The following is a 27,053-nucleotide window of genomic DNA, read 5'->3' as shown; positions in this document are numbered from 1 at the left end:
TCCCCCTTGCTCATACTTGCTCGCTCTCTCTCTTTCTCTCACTCTCTCAAATAAATAAATCTTAAAAAAAAATTAAGTAAGAGATGGTAGTGTTTTGGGTTAGTGTAGAGGTAGATGGGATAAAGAGAAGGGATGGATTCAAGATCTATTTTGCCACTTATGCCAAATATAGTCATGGACAAATAAAAATAATGAAACCAAAAAATATAGGTTGAGGCAGAAATAATACCATTCAAATTTTACTTCTTTAGAGAACATGTTACTTATTTTCCTTTGTAAAATTTGTTTGTATTTTGGCAAGTGCCAATTTGCTTCAGTGAGTCATTTTCAAAGTTTTATGATCTAAAATTTTGTCAGAAAATAGATATTGATAATTTGCTTACCAAACTTACATTAAGAGGGATTTGTGGTAGTATAAAATACTTTAAATTCACAAATATGTTATATATTAGTATAAAAGAAATCATATTTGCTGGAAATGTTTTCAAACTTTCACTCTCTTTTGATATCAAGCACTGCTTTCCACTGGAGCCTTTGTGTATTCTCAATGTCTGGAAGCCAAAATATTTTGTTTTAACTCCCACTCTATAGTATTTCCCAGCTGTGTACTTATATGGTATAATAAAAGGATTTAACAAATGGGAAATAGCAGCTGCATTTGGAAATTCCCTTTGTGCTCCCTTTTCATTCGATAGATTCGATAATGTGTAACAACTGTAGCATCAGACCTGTAATGACTTACACTACAAGTATCATATCACCACCCAATTTTTCTTTACAGGGAAGAAAAACAATAGAAGGATTTTAGGTTTCTGGGCAGTCCTGCAAACCTACATATAGAGTGTGCATATGTGTATGTGCGTGTGTGTGTGTGTGTGTGTTGGTGGGGGAGACCTTGACTAAAGTAAAATTGAATAAACATTTTACCTCATTCTACTTGCAAATAAATATGACTTCCAAAAGTATTTTTATGAAATGAAGTGAAACTTGGTAGTTTTCTTCAATGGATCATACTCATTACCCACTGTAATTGAACCCCATAAAGCAGCTGTGGAGGAATAAAATATAAAAGTAAAAAACAACAACAAAAATTCTACCAGCACCTATTCCGTTTCCATTGTTATTTACTTTTTGAAATGGCCTTCACTCATGAACAGTTAGAAACAGGCACTAGAAGTTTCTTATCTACTGCATTCAGGAAGGTTTTACTTTGAAGTATCAAGACCACAGAAGAGCTTAACTGTAAGAGACGGTAAAGACAAAGCAGAGAAGTTCTGCTAATCCACACTTCCTAATTAGAAAAAAAAAAAATCTTGAAATGTTGAAATTCTGATTATTTTGAATGGTGTTCCAACAAAATATGAGACCACACAGTTTCAAACAAAGAAAATAATTCATTATGGCTTAAAGCAAAGGAGAATAGAGATTTTAGAGATTGGCATTCAAAGGCCAATTTGAGATTAAGAAGTTTAGATTCTGATTTTAAGTATAATTACTTATGTTATAGATGCCAAAGTGCTTGATTTAAAGTTTAGTGTGCTGTGTTAATTGATAAATTCCATTTGCAGGCTGAAAAGTTACAGTAAATAAAAATTCACCGTCCTTGTTCATTACATACAGGGACTACTATTCTCATTCTGATGTGAGTGTACCAGTGTACCAGTACTTTTTTTTTCCAGAGGAATATTGACACTGTCTCCTGAAATGTGTTTTTGTTCCCATTAGGACTGATTCATTAGACAGGAATAAATTCACATAATTTTTTCACGGAAAAAATGTGTAGTGTATCATTCTTTTCAATGTTAACAAGGATGAAGGAATATTCTGTGGCTATATTTAGTGACTGGCAGTATGACACTGTGTGTAGTGAAGGTTACTTGAGTCTATAGCACCTACTAAGTGCTAGGTACAGGGACTTTCTTATGTATAAGACAGTAAGGAGACTTGCTGTCATAGAATTAGATTCTAGTATTATGACAGACAATAAAGAATTTTCACAAAGTGAGCCAGTTTCAGACAATGAGAAGTGGAATAAAGAAAATTAAATGAAATGTGATCAAGAACGACTAAACAGTCTGGAAGTGCTTTCTGAAGGGGTGACTTTTGTGTTGAGGTTTGAATGAGAAGGAACCAACTATGCAAAAATTGGGGGGAAGACACCCAGCTAGAGTTTATAGTAAGTGCAGCAGCCTTTTTGGTTGGCGTATCTGAACACAGTAAATAACAGAGTGGCTGGGATGGAGTGGGTGAGGGAGACAATGGTATCAGATGAAATCAAGGAGGCAGGCAGATGACAGAGACTTTGGGGTATCTTTGGCTACGGTGAGGTATTTGGACTTTACTTCAAGTGCATTGGATGATTTTAAACAAGGGACTAACATGAGTTGATTTATGTTTTTTGGCTGCTGGGCAGCAAACCAGTTGTGGGAGATAACAGCAGAAACAAGGACACTTAGTAGGAAAACTATGGCAGTAGTACTGTGAGAGTCTGATGCTACGGGGAAGAGTGAACAGTTAGTGAGATTATTCTTGGAGTTCCCATAAATTCTGGAGAAGGCAAGATTCACGCAGAAGGTGAGGAGACTATTTTAAGCCATGTGGGCATGAATTTAGTTGTGTGGGCAGAAACGTAGTCAATAATGAACAGGAAATGAAATTGCTAAGACCAAGGAGGTAGGATAGGGGGTAGGTTTGCTCCTAGACAGAGAATGGTCCCATGTGAGGACAGAAGCTTTTTCCTTAAGATGAAACTGTTTGCAGGTGACTTCTGGGGTAGGCCATGGGAATGTAGACAGGGTACCAAGAGTATGTCTTATGAAATTCACAAAGTGACAACAAGATTCTATGTGAGATCTTCTAAACACATGTACATCTCTGAACTTACATGCATGGTTATACTGATATATAATTTAAGTCAAAATGGGATTATATGCATCTGGATTTTAATTAGTAATATAATTAAGTAAAAATAACCATACTGGACCTTGAGCCCCAGAATATCAGAGCTTCTTATTTTAGAGACATACTTAAATTCCCCTGAATGAATTTTAATTTTTAGAAAAGTTTTAAAAATAGTTTTTCACTGTAAATAAAAGCTGCCAATAATGACCTTTGTGTAATTGAAAGAAAACAGTAATAGGCATGTTGAGATATTTAATAACTATTAGGAACAATGCTATCTTGCTTGCAACCAATTTCTCCTTTCTGCCGTTTTTGCTTTTAGTCCAAAGAAGTTGCTAATCACCTCTGGAGCATTCTGTGTAGTTCACTTTGAGTCATAAAAATTCTGGTGTGAACTTTGTACTGTGACTGGGATTGGAGCTGTTGTCATTACATGATAACATAGTCCAGGAATTTTGAGTGAGGATTTAATCCTTCTCAGCCATGATTTATGTTGTGACAGAATTCTAGAAGATTTCTAGTTTTGTAAGCTTTTGAAAGATTTTAAAAACTTGAGTTGTTGCCAGTTTTTGGTAAGATTTAGTCATTTAAGATAGCAGGTAGCACCCAAAGGAAATTTATCTTCTCACTTTTATTGAGACCGTGTTCTAGGAAGTTTAGCGAAGCCCATTAGTTCGCAGGGACCTATTTTATAGTCTTAACACCTAAGGGAGGGTTTCTGTGCATCTTTTTGGTACCTGCTTGGTCCAGGAAGCACCAGAAAAGAGTCCATAAACTAGCAAGGTTTAGACTTCCTAGAAAATTTAGTTACCACTCCTCTCATTTTAGGATTTTGGAAGTCATTCAATTTAAGTAAATTTCAAACCTATACTTCTGGTAATAGTGAAAGATGTCCGCCCTTGTCCCCTGAGTCATGAAATAACATTCTCCAGGAAGCTTTGTGGGAGATTTCCCATTTTCCATAAAATTGAAACTGTATTTAGCCTCTCAGAAATTTAATGACAGGAATGTACTTACAGTTTGAACCAAAAAGTAAAACCATATTTTATTGCCTGGTGTGGGTAGTGAAATAGACAACTACTGTTGTCTAGTGTTAACACATTGCCATCTTGGTATTTCCATACCCTGGTTATGTGCACTGTTTCCTTCCTGCTATTAAAAAAATGTCGATGTTTAAAAAAGTTTCCCAAACCTGGGTACCTTACATTAAACAGAATGATTACTGGTATGCTACTTGAAAATATCTTGATGTTTATGGAAATTGGAATTATTTTATTATTAACCTTAATGATATAATATACCTTTAAATATACTTTTTGAAAAGTTTTCTTACCTAGCATATTATCAAAATCTTTATCAGAAGTAGAAACACTAACATGCTCTGGAATAGTTGGCTTTTTTCCCCTTGGGCAAGAAAGAATCAGGTATGCATGCTGATTAACACACTCCAGTCATTAACATGTGATTATGTGGGCTGCGTATTGAGCACCTGCCAAAATATAAAAATCCAGTACTTTGCTACATCTGTGCAAAGACTTTTTGCATTTCTTTTGTATTTTGACAGTTCAAGGAAAATCAGGCCCAAGTATCTTTTTTTTTTCAGTGTAATAAAACTGTATATACAGAATGTTTTCAAGGAGACGAGATATGCCATGTTTATTTTTATTTTAATCTTTCAGGCTGTATAAGAGCCAGTGACTGGAGTTTGAAGAGCACTGACTATCACATGAATCTCTTAACAAACTCCATTACTGGCATTCACTTACAATTTACACCATTCCTTCATGTTCATAAGGATTATCTTTTCTGGGATTCAACCAATATTCCCCTAATTTGCTTCATTTTCATGTGATATCTTTATGCTTCATAAATATTTTGTCTTCACTTCTTTCACCAGTATGCTGCTAACGTGCACCTCATAGTGATGCCAGGGCTGTTCCTGTGGTTTGTTTTTTTCTGTCTACTATCCACATGCAAATACTCCTTCATGACCAAAGTATTGTTTGGGTTCTGTAGTATTTCCAACACTTACGAAAGGTCCCTTTTCAATAATCATTTAAAATAAAATTTGATTATTAATAGAAAACCTGGATGACATAGTCTAGCAGAACAGCTTGATTGAGCCAGGCCTGTTCCAGGTAGCTTTATTTTCTCTATGGTTTCAGAACATTTTTGTTTGTTTTTTGAGATTGCCTCCTTGTCAAATTGGTATTAATCAATGGGAGTTGATCTCATAATTTTCTGATTAAAGACCAATAATTTTCTGACTAAAGCAGAACTCCACAGTCTATAGGTGGTTCTGATTAATACACACTTTCTTATCTAGAATTCCTTCTTACTTAGTGGTGATCTGAGTACATCACTATAATGAAATATGATAACTGGAATAATGAAATCCGCACATTCCTGTAAGGCTTTGAAGCAACATGTAGAAAGCAATGTATATATGATATAGCATGCAGTCTTTTATGTGACTAATTTGAACTTTTCATTATTAGAATGAGATATGAATGTTAAGGTCCTTCTATATCAGCATGAATAAGATGGTGGTGCCTGTGACAGGGAGCATTTTGCTTTGGAAGGAGGAAGCCGGGATTGTAGTTTTCACTCCTCCTGCTCTACCTTCTTACGCTAATTTGGAGAGGATTGCTTTCCATAAAGGCAACTTTAACATAATGAGTCAGTCGGAGATGACATTGAAAGGGCTCTTTGATTATTGAGTCAAACCACCTGCATTAAGCAGGAAAGCACCTACTCTGCTCCTTACATGATCATATCCAATCTTTCTTGAACACATCTAATGAATGTGCCTTAATTATCTTGATATGCAAATTATCCTACTGTTTGATTGTCCTCTGCAATAAGAAGTTTTCCTTGCTTTCCAAGAGAAATGTAACCTTTTAAAAGAAGAACAACTTCAAGCCATTATTGCTTTTGTTAATGTAGCTTTCAGTGTGATGACATTTATTTTTTATACTATTAACCTTTTAAGTATTATTTTGGTATTAGTGCATTCCCATGACCTCTAGGCATTATTTTTCTAGGTGATGCAAATTGAGTTCAATAATATATCTCTGTGTAAACCACATTCTTGAATCCAAAGTATAAATTACAAACGTTTGCTAATAAAATTTTACAATCAGGTAAAAATTAGAAATGAATATTTATGCATTTCATTTATCTTCTTTATATTTCATTAACATCCTAGAAAATGGGAAACCTTGTTTAATAAAATGATTGAGAATTATTTTGTAAACTTATGCTTTCATTATAATTTAACTTTGATTTGTTTTCACTGCTGGTGTACTGAGAGTACATAGAATACAATATTCTCAAGTTCGTCAAACTTCTGGGAAGAAATGTGCCCTCATTTAAGCATAGATAGATTATGGTGGTATATAGAAGAGATTCATTTATCTTGGGACACAAAAGATGAGCTTTTTTGTTTTGGCAATTACTGTTATTTAGGAGTTTTTTGGTTAGCTCTAGTGGTAAATTAGTAGCTTTGTACATAAGGACTATGTTAGCCAGGATTAAGCTAATGTAATCCATGAACAAATTGGAGTAAATTTTTGCTCCTGAATTCAGAGTTAATGTGTGGCCTTCAGATGTATTAATATTTTGTTCCTGGTATGCTTCTACCAAAGATACCTCTCTCATTTTTTTTTTGTTTTGTTCTTATACTGATATATTTTGTATATGAAGTTGATTATGGTTTGTTTATTTATTCAGCTTTTTGAAGTTGACAGTAAGTTTAGAATTTAGCTGTCCTTTTGGCTGCCATTCTCTTGGACCCATGAGGAATGATCAGTAGAGCAAGGAATTAATTTGAATCTGAGTTTTTGGTATTTGGAAGTTAGAGAGAAAAATATAAATTCATACCTTCCCACCTTACCCATCCACCTTCCCCACCCCCCACACGGAGAAGACCAAAAGTGTGCACTTTTAGGATTGTAACTGAGTCATCAATTCAGGGTTGTGTGCTGCCTTCAGGTAGAACAATGCACAGCTTTCAGACATTGGGGACACCTGATGACAGAATTAGACTTCTCGTTGCTGCCTTGTGGTAAATTAGTGACATTTTTGTGCCTACTTTCCCTTTTCCTGGAAATGTAAATATAAAAGATCGATAGATCGGTAGAGAGACAGGTAGATAGATAGATGCACGCTTTATTAGCAACACAGACTCTGAGGTATCATTTTTAGTCTCTTTGTACCTGTTCTATCTGTAAAAAACTTAAGTCAGAGAGCTGGAGATGTTATTTTAAAATTTCTGGATTACAGAGAGTTTCGTGTTAAGCCATTACATGTATTTGACATATTAGAAGGAAATTTGAAGGCTTTTGTGGTAGAATTCTCTGAATTGGGACCCTTACTGGGCAACATCCAGTGAAGAGGGGTGGTGTTTGAGTCTCCAGAGCAGTTGTGAGGGCTCAGTATATATGACAGAGAGAGCAGTTCGTTCTCTAGTTACTCTTCCCTGGGCGAACAAGGCCATGGAAGCGTGCCACTGTTTCTAGAGTAGAGTCTCTATTAACAAATGGATTTGATAGGCCTTGATTGGGCTTGGGTGCTTCTTAAAATTAAGATTTGTGGGGCGCCTGGGTGGCTCAGTCTGTTAAGTGTCCGACTCTTGATTTTGGCTCAGGTCATGATCTCAGGGTCGTGAAATGGAGCCCCTTGTCGGGCTCTGCTGTGGGCGAGGAGTCTGCTTGAGATTCTCTCTCTTCCTCTCCCTCTGCCCCTCCTCCCCCCACCGTGTGGGTGCATGTTGTCTCTCTCTCTCAAAAAAAAATGAAGATTTGTGAGATAGAAGTGCATACTCTGAACTCTTTTTAATGTGACCCTAGTCTCATTTTTAGGTAGACAACCAAGACATAGTTTGTTATTTTTTTTTTAAAGATTTTATTTATTTATTTGACAGAGACAGAGACAGCCAGCGAGAGAGGGAACACAAGCAGGGGGAGTGGGAGAGGAAGAAGCAGGCTCATAGCAGAGGAGCCTGACGTGGGGCTCGATCCATAACGCCGGGATCACGCCCTGAGCCGAAGGCAGACGCTTAACCGCTGTGCCACCCAGGCGCCCCAAGACATAGTTTGTTATTATACCGATATTTGTTTCTGGGGGCTTAATTACTACCTTTTTCCTAGTGAATCCCAACTATCTTACCTTTTTCCTAAAAATTTTAAACCCCATTTTTTTCTGAAGCTACTGTGATACCCTTGAATGATGGTAGATCCCCTTTCCCTCCAATGACCCCAGTTTCTGTCTTGAGTTAGGGGCAGGTTTTCCAGAAGCTGGATTAAATCACATTTCAACAGACTACTTGTATCATACTACAAACCCTCCTCTTCCCTGTTCATTCTGAGTTAGTGTCCTACAACAGGTCCCTGTGACTTGACTGTCCTAGTTTCAAGGCTATTTACCTGTTTTTGGTATGGGTTAGTAGGGTTTTTACTTCACCTCCTTTGCTTCTGCCTCATAATTCTGATGTCTGGGTTTGTCCACTATTTCAAAGTGCTCTTCATTATTCCTCATTTGGATGATAGTTACGCAGAATGGTTCCTGGTAAGCTGACTGATACCTGGATCCAGGGATGTGTATATAATTTAGGCATCCACCATAGCCTTCAGTTCATTTAAAGCATACTAGCTGCTTTGCTGATTATATATAAAAAATACACAGTTCTTTTCATAAGTGCACTGGTATCTCTCAAATGGGGAAGGAGAGAAAACAACTACAAAGGAGGAGAGCAGGAGGATAATAGACTTGACACTAGAGTAAGTAGTTACCTTGTAAGAAAAGCTCTGTGGAATCATTTGAGACTCTCCATGCGTAGAAAGTTGCTCTGTAAGAACTTGTCCAATTATACTTCTCCAGCTTCTGCATAATCACACCCCTTATTCCCCAATGCCTCAAATTGTAAAAAGCAAACAAATAAACAAAAAATTATTGATTTAGTGGAAATGTTTTCCCTGTGGTTATTTAGAGGAAACGTAGAGGAAAGGATGTTGCCTCATAGAAGGCCTATGTTTATCTCTGTCACTAATTTGCTGTGTGACCTTAGGGAAGTCACTTTATATCTTTGGACTTCAGTTTCCTCATCTCAAAAATGAAAGATTTGAACTGTAATCACCAAGTCTCTTGCTACTTTTAACTTTCTTGGCTTCAAAGTTAAAATTGTCTTACCCAATTCAACCTAGCCTGGTACTGTTGTTTAAGTTGAGTATCATATGGTAGTTCGAATACTAATGAATTGCCAGATGAAAGTTAACTGTCTAAAGTTGGTAGGCACACAAATCAGCTAATAGCTGGACCTTGATAGAATGTTGTTCCATGTGTTGGTAAATTCACCATCAGGCCTGCCTGCCTTTAAGGTCTTCTTACCATTCCATTACCAAAAAGTCATAAAATATTCTCATCTCTAAGAAGTTAGTTAGTTAACTTGTCTGGGTTATGTGGGAGGTGGGTAGAAAAGCTGTGACTTAACTACAAAATCTGGCCCAAAGAGCCTGCATTTTATTAACTATTATATCATCTTTTTTTGCACAGGAATTCAAGTACCAGATGAGATTAAGCAATTGGATTTTTGAGGACCTCTGAATCTTGAGATTTTGATTCTATTCGTGAGGCTGATAGTGTATAGATGAGGCAAAGCTTTTCTGTGTGTTTGTTTTGACAAGTTTGGAGACTTTAATATTTTTTCTGTATTTTACTTCCATTTATTAAATATGGTGATGAAGACATTTTAAAAACTTACTATTGTAATTTTTTTCTTTGAATCAAAATAATCAAAACAATAGCTTTCATTTCTTAGACTGTAGGAACCATGACCCTTTATTTTTTTTTTAAAGATTTTATTTACTCATTTGAGAGAGAGACAGAAAGAGCACAAGCAGAGGGGAGAGGCAGAGGGAGAGGGAGAAGCAGACACCCCCCTGAGCCCAACTCAGGGCTCTATCCCAGGCTCCTGTGATCATGATCTGAACCGAAGGCAGACACTTAACCATTAAGACTGAGCCATCCAGGTGCCCCAGAATCATGACAGTTTAGCAGATATTGGTAATAAATTTATATTCTGATGTCATGAGTAAATTTATTGTTATTGAACAGTATAATAATAGTGTAGGGGCACCTGGGTGGCACAGCGGTTAAGCGTCTGCCTTCGGCTCAGGGCGTGATCCCGGCGTTATGGGATCGAGCCCCACATCAGGCTTCTCTGCTATGAGCCTGCTTCTTCCTCTCCCACTCCCCCTGCTTGTGTTCCCTCTCTCACTGGCTGTCTCTATCTCTGTCAAATAAACAAATAAAATCTTTTAAAAAAATAATAATAATAGTGTAAAGTGGCATGATTGAGAATGCTGTATAAATCTAATATATTCTACCAAGTATCAGTTTTAATAAAAGAGAAAAAGAATCAAACTTTACTATTAGAGTAATGATACTTTTATCTGGAATAATCTGTTGTTAACTGGAACCAAATTCAGTATTTTCATTTATGTAAGCTTCTTTAAACCAATGCTTTTCCTTAAAATATGTCATATTAGAGAAAAACATACTTTTTCCTCTGAGAAAGAACCTATGAATGTTAGCAATTTAGTTTTCAGCATATTAAAAAGGTTAGATTTCCTTTGTTAGCAAGAAGTTATTGGAACCTAGATTAGGTAAAGCTTTATCTGTCAGTCACCCAATAATTCTGAAGTTGTATGAGTCTTATACAGCACAGTCGGCAGGTGGTTTTTGGCTCATCAGAAAAGAGTTGTTTAAAGTGGGGAATCAGAAAATGTCTAGCAGTTATATATAATAGAACTTAATATAATATGTTAAAATGCATGTATATATGTAGTTTGTGTGATTTAACTTGAATGCTTAATAGAAATTTGAGATATTTAAAATGCAGTGCATATAAAAGGAGGTGTGTGGAGCCATCCATTCTGTCAGAGAAGATTGATCACGGACATGGCGGAGTTGCTAACACAGTCATTTAAAACAAACAAAAACAACTTTTAGTTGGTTTTATTATTGCTTTTAATTTATTTACAGACATTACATCTCATTAATTTCCTTCCGCTAAAGACTACCAGGAACACACTTGTAGTTGAGCAACTTGGGCTTATGACACATCACAGTAGGGAGAACACACAGCACAGAGAACTATCGAATGTCTCAGAGAGTATTCAAAAGAACATTTTTTAGGATTTGGGCTTTGTTTGAGTGATTTGGGACAGGGTTTAAGGAAACAGAAGCTTGCTGTAGATTGGGAACTGTCAGAAATCAGGGACAACCCTATAATTTGGTATCCCGATAAATCTTACCTGGAGTGAGGATAAAGCTGTAATTGGAAAGGAAGTATAACTAAAATGGAAAACAAAAGCAAAAACAAAATGACAGCATACAATGCAGTAAGAGTGAACACATTTAATTCAGCCTTGCTAATGGGTGAAGGAAAGGGGAAGAGAGGGTAATATTCTGTCCCTACAGCTACATTGGGCAGCACGTAGAGAAGTTGATTCGTGCAGCTGCTTAGAGAGGCCATTTCCCAGTCATTTCTCCCAGCAGCAATGACTACTACCTGTGTGTGGGTTTCAACTCTGTTTTGTAGGGCAAGATTCCATTCCTGACCTATGGTCTCTGCTTGTCAGTTCCTGACATCTTATCTGACTTTTGTAACCCCAGCCTATAGCTCTCCTCTGCTTGCAGTTATGACTGCCCATTCATATTCCTGGTCAAGGTGCAGTTGGCAACCCAGGCGAATTAGAGCAGTAGTGTACTGCAGCTGCTCCGGGGCAGAGTGGAGATAATCCATATGCGGTTAGGTTAAGTGGGAATTGATGGTAAGTATCCCAGAAAAAGCTAGTTACAAATGAGAAGGCTACTGGGGTTTTGTGAGGGGTCAGATCTTGATGGAATTAGTTTTGGGATGACTTTATAAAGGAGGTGATTTTTGAGCATTGATATTGAAGAGAGTAATGTCATTTAGTATTTATTATTACACTTAGATGAATGAGAATAAATAAAAACCTAAAAATAGCATCTGTGGTCATCATGACTGGATTTTCAGAATTAAAAACTGAAACACAAGACAATTGGACAAAGGATGTTTGAAATTTAATAATGAGTAGTTACCGTATGTTGAGTAACTTAGGTGATAGACACTGTCCTAGGTACTTTATATATTATTCATTTCTTACAGCAACTATTTGAGGATATAGTTATAGCTCCACCCTGTAGAAAGGCAGGGTCTAAGTCCCACCCTCTTGACAATGTGCAAGCCTTGGTGACTTACTATTGAATAGATTGTGCTTACAGTTACATGGCATCACTCCCCAGACTCAGTTAGAAATAGTGATATGGGGCGCCTGGGTGGCACAGCGGTTAAGCGTCTGCCTTCGGCTCAGGGCGTGATCCCGGCGCTATGGGATCGAGCCCCACATCAGGTTCCTCCGCTGTGAGCCTGCATCTTCCTCTCCCACTCCCCCTGCTTGTGTTCCCTCTCTCGCTGGCTGTCTCTATCTCTATCGAATAAATAAATAAAATCTTAAAAAAAAAAAAAAAGAAATAGTGATATAGCTTTCATTTGGCTCTTCCTGGGGCCATGTACCTTTGGAGACCTGAACTACCATGTAAGAAGTCCAACTAGTCTGAAGCTAAAATCCTGGAGAGAAAAGATCATGTGAAGAGATCACATAGTGAGAGAAGATGTCCAAGAAACCCTGGCTTCCAGCTCCAGACTCTTGAAGTGTTCACATTTGTGAATAAACAAGCCTTTGAGACGACTCCAACCTGAGCCACTGACTTACTGGCAACCTCACAGGAGACCTTGAGACAGAACCACGCAGACCAGATTCTCCCAAATTCCTGATTCACTATAAATGATTATACAAGATATTTATAGTATAATATTTATACAAGAGATAACCAATACAAGGTACTTCTGGGTAACTCTTAGATTAGGGTTAATAACAAAGTGGAATTCCTGTCTCAAAGTAGGTAAAGTTCCTCTCTGCCAATGCAAGGTAACAAACAGATTAAGGAGGTAGGTGTTACTGGAATTATGGCATCTTTTACTGTTGAGAGTGATTTTATTATAGCCCTTAGAATGGGAAAAGCACTGGATTTGGAGTCAGAAAGCCTACATTTGGATTTTAAACTAGTTCTGCCAGTTCTACTCGTGTGACATGAGGGAAGCTGCATAACCTTCTGACTGTTACTTTAGTTCTTGCTGCAAACGAAGATACAGAACTTTGGTATTCAGTTCTTGGCAACACATCTTAAGAACAATATCTAGAAACTGGAGTGAATCAGAGGAGAAAGATGAAGGGTCAGGAAACCATGTCAAATGGGAAATAGGTGTAGAAACTGGAGGAGTGTCCCCTAGAAAAGAACTATTAATTCAATCCCTCCCTTCAGATATTTGAATAACTCTAACACAGAAGAGGAAATAGATTGATTTTGTGTATCTTTTGAGGACAAATGGAATATAGTGGTATATAATGATACGGATCTAGATTTCAGCTGATGCAAGGATTCCTTTTTAAATAATTAAATTTATTAGAAAATGTTATTTGAGAGCCCTCTCTTGCAGAAATGCCAAGGAAAGAAACCTTGGTTATTTTTTCTGGGTTCAATACAGGGAGATTATAATACACTAATTTTCTAGACATCTTCAAGAGGGCCACATTTTTTTCTCTTAAATTTTATTGTATATTTCCTTCGAGCATCTCTTTATAAAATTATTTTTGTTTTTCTTTATTACATAAACAATGTGTTCATCAATGATAAATTAGAAAACACATAAAGCAAAAGGAAATAAAAATTATCAATAATCTCATCACCATTTAGAAATCACTATAAATATTTTGGTGTATAGCTTCCCAGTTTTTTGTTTGTTCTGTAGCCATATTTACTCTTATGCACACATGCAATGAAATTGAATTCATGTACTAAATGATACAATATATCCTTTTTCCCATTTAATACGTATGTCTTTGTAAATGAATTATTTCTACAACATCTTTTTGGTATTCATATTCAAACTTGACAATAATATTTATTTTAATAGAACATTTGCAAAATATGGATGACTTCAAAAAAGAAAATTGAAAATACCTATTATCCCACACTCAGAGGACCATTAATGTTTTGTTGGACATTCTGGTGTCTTCTGTACAAAATTTTTTCTAAAAAAATATATATTGATATTCCTCACTAACACACTTTTTACCAACAATACATTATGAATATTCCCACACCACTACATTTTCTGAAAAATATGATTTTCAATAATTTCAAATTATTCTACCCTCTGGATGAAACCCTAATGCCCTCAGAATGATCCCTAAAACTGGACATGTAAGTTGCCTCTGATTGTGCATCATTATAAACAACTCTATTGTCAACATATGTAATATTGTTTTTAATGGCTGTATGGTATTCCATTGTGTAGCTATATCATCTTTTATTAAATGAATCCTTTATTTTTTTAATATTTCAGTTCTCAGTATTTTGCTTAAATAAGCAATCCTGTCACTGTTAGAACAAATCTTTACTCTTAGCCTTATTTTTAAGATTATTTCTGACATATTTGGTGAGTAGTTGTTTCAAGTTCAGCAGCTGATGATGTACTTAACATTTTGTTGGGTGCTCTGGGGGTATAGAGAAGAAGCATGAGACATGGCCCCAATCCTTCAAGTGTTAAAATTTAGTTGCATATATGATTAATACATGCAAAATAGTAATGAATAATTTATTCTAGTATATTATTAAATGCTAAGTTGTGCGGTTCTGATTAAGTGCTTCCATGTGTAGTTCAGGGGGTAGGAGGCTAGTGAGGTCCAGTATAGTCAGGCAGGACTTCAAGGATGAAATGCAATTTGATCTGAACTTTGAGGAGTGGGTTGAGTGAATAGTCAAAGAGAATGTAGGACATTCTAGAGGGAGGGAACATGAAGCACAAAAGCTCAAAAATTTGCGTGTGTTTGATATGTTCACAGTACCATGAGAAGGCTATTTAAGTCTAACGTCTTTCTATTGCCACTGCTGAGCAATCTGTTTTGAATAACAACCTCTGAAAAATCTGGGCAATATTTATTTTAAAATGTTTTTCCAGTTTTATTGAGATATAATTGACAAATAATGTTGTATTAAAATGTAGAACATAATTATTTAACACATGTATGTATTGTGAAATGATTACCACAAAAAGTTTAGTTGACATCCATCACCTCACATATGTTTTATTTTAATATTTACCTTTCTATCCCCTTCAGACATGGAAAGATCTTAATTAAATATTTTTAATTTGTGAAAATTGCTTGTGTTTTCTAGAAACTTTGCCTAATGACTATTTTTAAGTACTACTATGTGCTTTTTCAGGCACACACATATCATATTTGATTTCCAGCAAAAAGCTCTTTGGATAATCTGAATCAATGTTGCTTTAGTTCTTATACTGGGATTGGGATCCTTTTAAATAATATTTCAAGAATTATCTTCACTGTTAGGTTTGGTGGTGCCACTGAAGTTGGGGTTAAGAGAAAACAAATTTATAGTAAATTGCCTTTGAATGAACTAATGCTAACTCAGTCCCTATATGCTCTGCTTGTTGTGATGTTCATTTGTTCAGTCATTTTATACAGTGGTTGTCTTCACAAGAACGAACAAAAGAAGAGAAGTAATCTCCTTTATGTTATTTTTTTAAAATTAAAACTAACCAGTCTTCTTAAAAATTTTCATAATTGTATCCATATTGTAACATTCAGGCAAAGCATTTATTTCCTTGCTTTCATAGGGATCGGTGTTTTTTAAAGTGGGATGCATCAGAATGAAAGGACCTATACATCGGAATCACTTGGCATGTTTATCAAACTTCATATTCCTGCGCCCCACCCTTGGGGGGTCTAGAGGGAGGTGAGGGAATCTGCATTTTAGCATACTTGCTAAGGAATTCTAAACATTGACGTTTGAGAACCATCGCTTTAGGGAAATACTTTCTCAAATCTCTCCACAGTTGTGCTGCAGTGACATACATCAAGACACGACAGATATTATCATTGGGCATCTTTCCTCAAACTGATATTTCATAGGACCTGTTTCATTTTTAGGAAATTACATAGAAGTTGAGCTTTTTTTCCCTTCAAGTAAACTTACTTAAAAATTGCCTAGCTCCTTAAAAAAAACCCTAGAGATCCTTTGTCAAGTTTCTTTTTCTAGTTTGGTATTATTGCCTTTTATCTAACGGCACTCTCTTCGTTTTAAGTGTTTGGACTTAAATACCTCTTTACACAGATGAATTGCCTATAGGCCTCCATTTATGAGAGGCTGTTATTTGTTGAGTTTTAGAAGGTTAAAAAGTGAGGGCCAGAAATGGTAAAATTTGCATCTTTCCCTTTTTCCTAAGAATGGTATAAGATGACTTATATGACTTACGCCATTGATGATTTTATCCACTGCCTATGTTGGTGCCTGGTGACATATTGAAAGTAGTTCTTGTCACTTTTTTAGAAAAATCATGACTTTTTAGTTCCTTGCTCTCTGCTTCTTGGAAGTGTTGATCCACTTTGCACAGATTACGGGGCTAAGGACAGTGTGGGTCATTGGTGTGGAAACCCATGGTGATTGTCTGTGGTGTAGGATGGCGGTGGCTACATTCTCACAGGTTAAAAAACAAAACAAAACAAAGAAAGCAGTCTATGTCACAAATGACGTGAGTAAATAAAACTGTTTAAAATTAGACCTGACAGAAAAAAATGGTACTGTATGAAGCCTAAATGCTCTGACGACAACTTAAAGTTGTTCCTCAGGCAGGAGAGCCACTCCTAATGTCTTTCAATTTCAATTTAGGAATGATGGGAAAGCCCTTTGTATTATGATCAATGGTGGCTCATTTGTAGGTAACTCACCTCCACATGACTGTTGTTTTGACTTGGTTTTTAATCTCTTAGGTTGAGTCAGAGTTTTTTGTTTTGTTTTGTTTTTGTTTTATAGGCTATGATGCGAGACTAGTTTGCACTTGAAATGAAAGTGATGGAAGCATGATTGATCCAATGGTGATACTGGTTAAAAAAAGTCTAGGTCAGATTTCTGATAGGGACATTACTAAAAGAGAAAAATAGCTTTGGAAAACACATTTCTGAGTTTTCTTTCTTTCCTTATTTTTTTTAAGATTATTTATTTATTCATTTGAAAGACAGACAGTGAGAGAGAGAGAGAGCTTAAGCAGGGAGAAAGGGCAGAGGGAGAGGAAGAAGCAGACTCCCTGCTGAGCAGGGAGCCCAATGTGGGGCTGAGATCTTGACTTGAGTGGAAGGCAGATGCTTAACTGACTGAGGCACCCAGGCGCCCCCATTTCTGAGTTTTCATTTGCACAAAGCGGAGAATGAACTGACCATCCAAAGAAGTCACCTACTAAACATGACTGGTATCTAAGAGAAGGGGTTCCTCTGCATTACTCAATAGAGTTATTGTAAACTTTAAATGAAATAAAATATCTTTCCTGGGGAAAGAAAAGATCTAGGAGCAAGGTAAAGAGGAGCTCTCTTTCCTGCCCTACTCAATTTATTTTAGCCTTTTCAATTTATTTCAGTACAAATGCAATGAGCATCTGTTCTGTGCTAGGCATTGTGCTAGTACTGGGAATAAAAAGAAAAGACTGATTTGGCTTACTATATTTTTTAACAGCTTTATTGAGATATAGTACACATACCGCATGATTTACCCATTTAATGTATACAATTCAATGGTTTTTAGTATATACTCATGCTTCACAGTATTCAATTTACTCTGAGTCATGACATTTTTTACTAAACAATTCCTTAGGTCCAGAGGGAAAGAGAACCACCTTGGTTCCCTCCTTAGATCTGCTCCTTCCATCAGAATAATGGTACCCACCGCTTATTAAATACCACCTCCTAAGAGGTGCCTAGTTGCTTTACAAATGTTATCTCATAATATGCTCCCAGGAGCCCTGAAAATAAGTTTTATTTAACCTTACAATGACAAAAATACTAATAACCTAGCATTTATTGGGTACATTTATCTCAAAACCTATACTTGTCTAGGCTACATTTTTTTCTCCCCGTTTCCCACCAGTTATTACTGTAACTTTTGCCTCCTGTTTCTTCCTCTAGTTCTTGAAGCTTGCTGGGTTTCTTTGTGAAGGGGGAGAGAGATATAGGAGAAGTTAAAATGTTCATGCTTCTGATGAGAATCACAAAGGCTAAGATGCTTTATTTATTTCATACCATGTTTTATTGGGCTAGAGAATACCTATGCCCAGACAGATGAGGTGAATATAAGATTACTGATGGGGTGTAGCTAAATAACAGTTGCTTCCAGCCCTCAGTTCTGATTTAGAGAGATGTAAAAACATTTTCTTCCTATAAACTCTCAGGTGTTTATTATTTTCATTCTCAGTTTTGCATTTTTTTTTCCTTACGGGTGGATCTAACCCTCTTACCAGTTAGCTATCTTCTCTGTATTGTGAAGTTAATTCTTGTGCAAATGTTTCTGTAACAGACTTGTCCTTCTAAAAACAAACATAAAAACGTAAAAACAAACCACTTTCAAATGTGTGTGACTATGCGCTAAACTGTAAATGTTAAAGATAAGGAATAGAAAGAGGTTTTTGTAACTTTGAAAGGTGTATGGCTAGGAAAAAAATGATTCTCCTCAAACGCCAGCACACAAAATTGTTCAGAGTGGCTAACTTTCTGGCACTGATTTAGATATGTTATATATTTTCTGTTGAACAATTAATATTGGATAATGAAGCTAATTTCTCTATTGTTTCTAAATTCAAGGATAATGTTATTGTGATATACTTATTTTTTAGGTTGTGGGAAGAGCATTTAACAAAGTGCCAATTAAAAGAAAAACTTTGCCAGTCTTAATAATTAATAATTGAATCCAAACTATTTTAAATGAAGGGTGTAAATGAATAAGAAGTCAAAGTGTCCATTTTAAAATTAAGGGTTTGAAGCAATTAGGTTGGCTTCTAATTTTAAAAAAAATAGTTTTAATCATCAATTTCAGGGGAGTTCTTTTGATAATTGCTTCTTTAATGTTTAGTATTTCTAAAGCAGAGATGGTTAATATTTTTTTGTCCATCTAAGCCTCATGCGCTGTTATTCTGAGTTTGGGATTTTTCTCCAACGGTATGCAAAGAAACAAATGTTCTAACGGTTTTATTTTATTTTGTTTTTCTAGGAGTCGGAGAATAATAAGTTATGTTCCCTGTATTCCTTCCGAAATACCTCTACCTCACCACATAAGCCTGACGAAGGGAGTCGGGACCGCGAGATAATGACCAGTGTTACTTTTGGAACCCCAGAACGCCGCAAAGGGAGCCTTGCCGATGTGGTGGACACACTGAAACAGAAGAAGCTTGAGGAAATGACTCGGACTGAACAAGAGGGTATGTGTGGACTTAACTATCGGGCTTTATTCTTTCAAAGATTCCAGGCCTTTAAAAAAACTGAGTGGGATTTCAAGGGCCAAAGCAGTGCATAATGGGCACTAGCCAGGAAAAAGTTATTCAGAGGTTACCATGGTGATGCAGATTGTGATCCATTGAGAGTATTAAGCAGATAGCTCCATTTTTCTAAAACTTTGTGCATTTTGTTTTGTTCTTATGATAACAAATCAAATGGACTGCAAGCTTTACCCTGGAAAAAGGTGTAGTATGGGAACTTTTGCAGCTGCAACTTTATTTTTCATTTTTTTCTCCCTTATTTCCTTTTGATGGATAGTGTTTTATTATGAAAAGATCAACTGTTTAAAGAGAAAAGAAAAACAAACAAAAAATAAAAACAAAACTAATTTATTTCTCCTTATTTTTTAAATAAATATTACAAATTTATAAAAAAAAGAAACCAAAGAAAATACTACAAATTTATAAATATTATCCTTTCACCTCCACATGTTGTAGAACTGAGAGGTGAGGTTTCTAATTCGTCAAACCTAAATGCTCAGGAGGAAGTGCTACAACATCTGTTGCATCATGCCACATCTACCTTCTCTACTCTCTCAAGAGATGTACTTAGTCACTTAGGTTCACCTAGGTCCTGAAAAACATGATAGAAGACTCTAATACTATTTTTAAATTAAATAAATGAAGTCTAAGTGGTTGCTGTACTATGTATGTTCTTTATGTGCAGATTTTAGACTTTGAAATGTAGGGTAGTTAATGGTTCTGGATTTATTGCTAACGCTGTAAGTTAAATTTAGAGTTCTTTTTTTTTTTCTTTTAAAGATTTTCATTTATTTATTTCTCAGAGATAGAGACAGCCAGTGAGAGAGGGAACACAGCAGGGGAGTGGGAGAGGAAGAAGCAGGCCCACAGCGGAGGAGCCCAACGTGGGGCTTGATCCCACAACGCCGGGATCACGCCCCGAGCCGAAGGCAGACGCCCAACCGCTGTGCCATCCAGAGTTCTGTAGCACTGTAGAGAAATGGGGATATAAGGGAATTTTTCATGTAACTTAATTTTATTCCTATAAGGGCTTAAAAGTTTAAAAATTTCAAATTAATTTTTGTGGATGTGTCCATCACATCAGCACAAAAGGAAGTTTCTAAATGTATCACACACATCCCTGACTTACCAACTAGATGAGATGGCACAAAAATGTAAATATTTTTTGATGATTCAGGGTCATGGTGCAGTAGACTATCAAGTCCAATACCTATCTAATAATTATGTGACCCTGGATAAGTTCTTCAGTTTCCCTGAGCCATAAAATTTACAATTTGGTGTGGTACTAATACTTGACTTGGTAACTCAAATATTTTGAGAATTAACTATAATAATGAATATAGAAGTCTCTGATGAGCAGTAAACTACATACATTTGGGGTATTGTGATGATTATCATATTATAAATGTCAATTATTTTATCAGGCTATAATGTAATGATGCCCCCAGAGATCATTGAGATAATTAGGACTATTTGGCTTTATGGTTATTTCTCTGTAATTATGAGACTTTTGAGTTCTTGTGTCTGTTTGATATAGGTATCTTTCAGTGCATGCATGTGTGTGTGTGTGTCTGTGTTTGTCTGTGTGTCTGTGTATGTTGGGTTCTCTTCCTTCAATATCAGATTGCAGGCTGTTACTTTTTGCGTTGTTGTGAATAATTTCTAATTTGTTTCTTTTTTCATTTGTAAATTATGAAAATAGATGATCACAACCTCTGGACCATAAGTAAAATATAAACATATATGTCTGGGTGAGTTGCTGAGAGACTCTGGGTAATATACGTGATCTTTAGTTCATGGACTTCTGGCTGTTCAGACACTTTATTTTCCCCTATTTGGCTATGTTCTAGAATAAATGAAGATGTCAGATCAATAATTTCTGAATAAATGAGATTGCTAGATTATTTTAATTATGATTTATCAAAAAGATGGTTTAGTCCTATAAGAAAGTGGTTTTCAGAATTCTTTAGAGAGCTCCTTAATGTAAAAATAAAGAAACTGATTTGTGATGATTTTTTTTTCCAGTGTGAACTCCTAGGAAATTTAAAATAACCTTTCTCTTGCAAGTCATGGTTAGTTCTCTGTTCTTTCTCTTTATTACTGTGTGTTAAAGATTTGATACAAGAGAGGCACTTGCAAGATGAGACCTCTCATTTAAGAGTACTTTATCACTATATTCCTACTATCAAATAATGTTTTTATGTACTTTACTGAACTTTGTTTTCTATAGTATATATATATATATATATATATATATATATATATTAGGCATCAGAATTTCAGGCAATTTTTTAGTGTGTATTAATGTATATATAATAAGTATAAATATAAATGTATAATTTTTAGTGTGTATTAATGTATATATAATAAGTATAAATATGAAGTGATAAAAGTATACTCATCAAACTTACAGATTCTACAAATCTGGAAGTAACACTGAAAAAAATGTATGAAAGAAACAAAACTCAAAAGGTTTTGACAAACCAAAAATATGAACTTAAAACTAACCCATCAAGATAAAATTTAATAGATCTTATTGTTAAGTCCAGAGATTGTGACAAAAACTTCTAGCTGCACAAATAATTACTGAAGGAAATTCAACTAGCAGACACATGAATTAAAAAAAAAAAGTTCTTATGAGTTTTAGGAAAGTAGCTGGAGTCAGCATGATGAATATTGCCAAAAATTTGATAGTGCTGTCTCAGCCAGCATTACTAGAATTACGGTATGTAGCATTCAAAAGGTGGTAGTCCCTTTGAACTCCCTGCTCAATACAATGCACCTGAATTATGGTGTTGAGTTGAGAATTACCTTTAGGTGGGACTAAAAAACACTGGGATATTCTCAGAGGAGAACAGCTGACATGATAACAGACATACAATTATATAATAAGAGGAATGGTTGAAGGGACTAGTAATATTAATCCCAGAGAAAATAGATGAAGGATGACATCATGGTTGTCTTTAAAGAGTAAAATCATGTGGGGGAAGGACTGTAGTTCCATAGGGATTGAATGAAGACCAGTGACAAGAAGTTTCAAGGAACCAGCTTATCATTTATAACAAGATTATCTAAAAGTTGTACCTGTCCATGTATGCAATAATCTTCTTTGGAAAATAATAAAATGTCCTTGGAGGTATGTGACAATCTTAATTGCCATTTTAATAGGGCTAGGGGACAGAAGATTGGTCTTTTTCTAATGCCAAAATATGAATTTTTATGAACAATTTGCTTATACAGTATTTCATAGCTCATCATATATGTATTTTTATAGCCCTAATCAAGAACTACATAGTATCATGATTATTTTTCTACAAATTTTCTTTTTATTTTTAAAGGTGGTAGTAGAACTGAGGGATTCTTACCATTTTTTGTTTTTTTGGTTTTTGGTTTTTTTGGCTGTGGATTTCCTTGGTAGTCAGTGAAGCCTACAGGTTATTTTTTAGTTTAAATGCACAAAGTAAAATCCATAGAATTACAAAGAAAATGAATTATATTAAAATATTAAATAATTCTAAAATTTTGTGGTATGATAGAAAGTGGTACTTTACTAATGCATTAAACAAGATCTAATAAAGGGACTCAAATCATCAAAATTTTAAAGTAATGATAAACATAAAAAGTATTTTGAGATATCACTAACCAGTACAATGTGATATAAAAATATACTGTAATTCTTTTGGTTACAGCATCACAGATACTATGAACATTTTATAGTTTGTTTCCTGCATCCACAATTTAAGGAAGTGCAAATTTTCAATTAGAGGTTAGTGAAAAAGAATTTTTCCATCCAGGTTCACCATCCAAGGCCCCCCGAATCCTGTAGATGGACTCTTGGGGTTTATGGACCCAAGGCTGAGAACCCCTATGCTACATAATATGGGGCACCCGTAATGAATTAAACAATAGTCTCTAAAGAGTTCATATTCTTGTAAGAGGTATAAGATATATACAAAATGAACTAATTCAATGCCTAATATAGGAATTTACAGGATAGATTGCACTAGCCTAGGAAGCCATGGAAAGATTCTAAAGGGAAATGGGTCTTAACTGGTCTTGGAGAATGAAGGATTTGGATAGGCAGAGATGGAGGGGAGGGACATTTCAGGCAGAAGGAACAGGCAGAGACCTTTAAAATACCCAACAGTTCATGTTCTAATTTAAAGTATGTGAAGATGCATATAGGATATAAGACTGAAAAGGTAGGTTGGGTTCAGATCACTGAGGCCCTTTAATTCTTGGCTAAGGAGTTTGCACTTAGAATGAAGGCCACGGAAGAACCATTGACTATTTTTTAGAACAACATGGTGATGGATTTAGAGCTGTCCTCCAGGAAGTTCATCTGGCTGCACTGTGTAGGATGTATGGGAGCACGAGAGACACCGAGGAAGTTGTTTCAGGCTAGAGATAACAAGGGTTTGAACTAAGGCAGGAGAAATGAGAAAGGAGGAAGGGGTGCATATGGAAAAGATATGAGGAAATGGAATTGTTAGGAGTTGACATTTAAGTGAGGAGACCAGGGAAGAGGAATGGTTCAAATGTAGCTCAGAGTTTTTAAACTTTGGGTGAGTGGGAGGGTGGTAATAAAATTAATAAAAAAAAAAAAAAAAGTAGAGGAACATGTTTTGGAGACGGGAGCCATGAAGATTTCTACTTTCTATTTTGAGTTTGATTTCTAATTTTAATTATCTCCTCAGAGCAATACTACAGAACAGTATAATGGGATTTCTGACTCTATAAAACTATATTTCAGGTCTAAGGAGGTATAATAGCTTCACCAATATTTGCTTGGCTTTGACCCTTTAAAGCCCCAGGTTCCTTTCCTCATGTGGGACAGCTCTTATCCCATGCGACATATAAGAGCTTTCAAATGCATTACTTGCCTCTCTCTCACCTCCGTTTCCTGGTTGGAAGACCATACCTCATGAATGACAAGCCTTTGTGATTGACATAATAAATGACTTTTCCTGAGTCATTCTTGTCCTGGAGAATGTTTTGACTCTATCATACTAAATACCTTCCCCCCTCACTTCCCCTCATATACAGGAACTGATCTATAAAAAGTTTATTTATTATGGTCTATTTTAAAACAATATCTACATGATAAAACAAAAACTCTCCAGATAGCATTAGGGAATTTATTCTCTTACAGGCAGATCCTTTCATCAGCCAAATAATTGTCCAATGTTTTATCTCCCATCCCTCAAGAAATGTCTTCTTCAGAGCAGTGATTTGACTCGATTGCTGAAACACTGATGAACAAAGGTGTTCTGTCTGAAGTGTCTCCTCTGAAAGTGAGATTTGTGGGAAAATAGACAAGGTTTCTGTTTTGTTGTAAATTTAACCTTGATTTTTTGGTCATAGGTGGACAGGCAGTTAGATGAGAGAAAGAGAGAGAGAGAGAGAGAGGTGCATGGATAGGTGGACAGAACGAATATCAGAATCTACCTTTTAAAGTACTGTTGATATTGGTGGGTAGAATATGCAGAAAGACTGATTATACGTTCAGGTTAAAATGCTTCCAAGATAAAAGTCCTTCAGCTGTGATTAAATGATGAATTTTAGTTATCCTTGTATCACCCATCTTGTTGCCAATGTAGCTGGGCTCTAACATAAGCGACAGTTGTCAGAAAATGAATACTTTAAAAAGGACTTCTATATCTAAATACATATATTTAATCAGAGAGTCCTTTGGCTTCTGAAAATAAGTTGTCTAATGAGAATTTCATTTGAGCAGCTGCGACTGAGGAGGTCAACAGGCATTGCCTAGGAGAATATGGCCCAGCTGGTTAAATCTGGTTGTTGTCGTGATTTAAATGGTCAAGTGCTGCTTGTAATCCAGGACCGTCTGTTTGTAAAGGGAAGAGTGAGTGCTTCAGCATAATGTACAGCTGTTTTAATCTCTCTTTAATAATAGTGCTTCAGCCACTATCATGTCTTGTGTATCATACTACTAAGTATATGATCTTAGGCCGAGTGAACCGCTTTTGGGTCAGGTTCTGGAGGCATGTGAGCTTGCAGAGAAAGGGATACAATGATATAAACTTCAACTCTCTGATGAAATAAACCCTTCTTTTTCACTTTTTGGCTCTTTTAAAAGATATTCTCTAAGTAATAATTATTGTGATCAAAAGGGAGCGATAAACTTGTAGTTAGATAGAAATATTTGAACTAGTGAACTCTGAGAGAGGCCATAAACTTAATGGAAAGTATGCAGTTGTATAGGATATATGTTGGACAGAAATTAGAAGATTGCCCCGTGGAATTGTGTGCCACAAGTTATCATGATAATGAAAGTATGTGGTTTCATTTGACTGTGTATGTGGAGAAAGGGCAGGAGCATTTGAGCTTTGGATTCCTGGTGGGATGGGCTTTCCAATGGATTATGCAGCTGTTACCCTGCACAAGAATGAACACGTGTTTATGTGTATATCTGACAGATTATTATCATTATTCACATCTCTAAACAATAATTTGGACATATATTTTTTTACCGAATTATATTTAGTTAGCATATATGTTGGTATATATTGCTTATCTGATAACTTTTGCTGTACTAAAGGAGGAATGTGGTATAGTTTAAACGATGGGGAAACTCAGTTTTGAAAGTCATGTTTCTGAGTGAGCTAGATTTGTGTTTGACCATAAATTCAGTTATTTGGAGGGGCAGTACAGCCTCCCGATTAAGAATGGGGCTCTGGAGCTAGACTGCGTGTGTTTGAAACTCAGTTCAGCGTTTGCCATGTGGGTGACATAGGGCACCTCTCTGTGCCTCAGTTTTCTCAATCAAAAATTACACATAATTATGGTGCTAGTATAAGGATCAAGATTTAGTTAATGCAACTAAAGCATTTAGAGCATTACCAGCATGTAGTAAGTGCCCAAGAGAGGTAGCCGACATTATTTTCTAGCTGTATAACCTTGAACAAATTACTTAATTCTTTTGTGCTTCCCCTCACCTGTAAAATTGGGTGAATGATACCTACTTTGCAGGGTTGTGTGAGGATTTCACATATTAAATATATAAAACACACAGCTTCTATAATTATAATTATTATTACTGTTGCTATTATAGTTGCCATTACTGTTATTATTTGAAGAAACATTTTTTAAGGGAAATATTACAGGAATCTCATCTTTTGCCACAGACAGAATCATAGGAAATGTCCCATGGTGTTAGGGGATTTAACATTTGGCAGCAATGGTGTTCCTGTTTTCTGGAAGAGCAATTCAGTTTAACTCTCCTTTCAGGCTTTTTGGAAAAGCTGATACTAAAGTTTCCCCCCTGGAAGCCAATCTTCCCTGCTGAGAAATATGTGGAATATGATGTTGTCAGTGAGAGAGGTTGGTAAAGCCTTGGATGAGTTTTCAGATAGTATCCAGTTAAGAGCAATGTGTTCCTATTAGAGGAAAAAAAAAATCTATTAAAAACCCATGGTAAAAAAAAAAAAAAATTAACATTACTACCATGCTAGAGCATCAAAAGAATTTTTTTAAGGCAGAATTTATGGATATTAGGTTTGCCACTGTTGTGATTGAAGGTTATATTGGTGAAGCATTTAGAATATTTGAGATCCAAACCCTTCTTTATATTTCTCATTCATGGGAAAAATTGGAAAGGTTTTGGATTTTTGCATAAGAAACACATTAAATATTCATTACCGATGCCCCAGAATTATTT

At 35.8% G+C, this 27,053-nt stretch overlaps 1 protein-coding gene across 31 annotated transcripts in view; it reads left to right on the top strand.

The window, feature by feature from the left end:
* SOX6 (SRY-box transcription factor 6) overlaps nt 1-27,053 on the top strand; it is a 583,500-nt gene that overhangs the window by 242,382 nt on the left and 314,065 nt on the right. For all 31 annotated transcript variants that reach the window (XM_034646122.1, XM_034646128.1, XM_034646121.1 and 28 more), the window contains one exon: nt 19,108-19,315. In XM_034646122.1, the coding sequence (XP_034502013.1) occupies nt 19,108-19,315 (208 nt within the window). The remainder of the gene's footprint in view (nt 1-19,107; nt 19,316-27,053) is intronic.

This window comes from Ailuropoda melanoleuca, chromosome 16 (assembly GCF_002007445.2).
Source record: "Ailuropoda melanoleuca isolate Jingjing chromosome 16, ASM200744v2, whole genome shotgun sequence".
Taxonomy (NCBI): Eukaryota; Metazoa; Chordata; class Mammalia; order Carnivora; family Ursidae; genus Ailuropoda; species Ailuropoda melanoleuca.
This window is presented reverse-complemented; position numbering and strand designations above follow the sequence as displayed.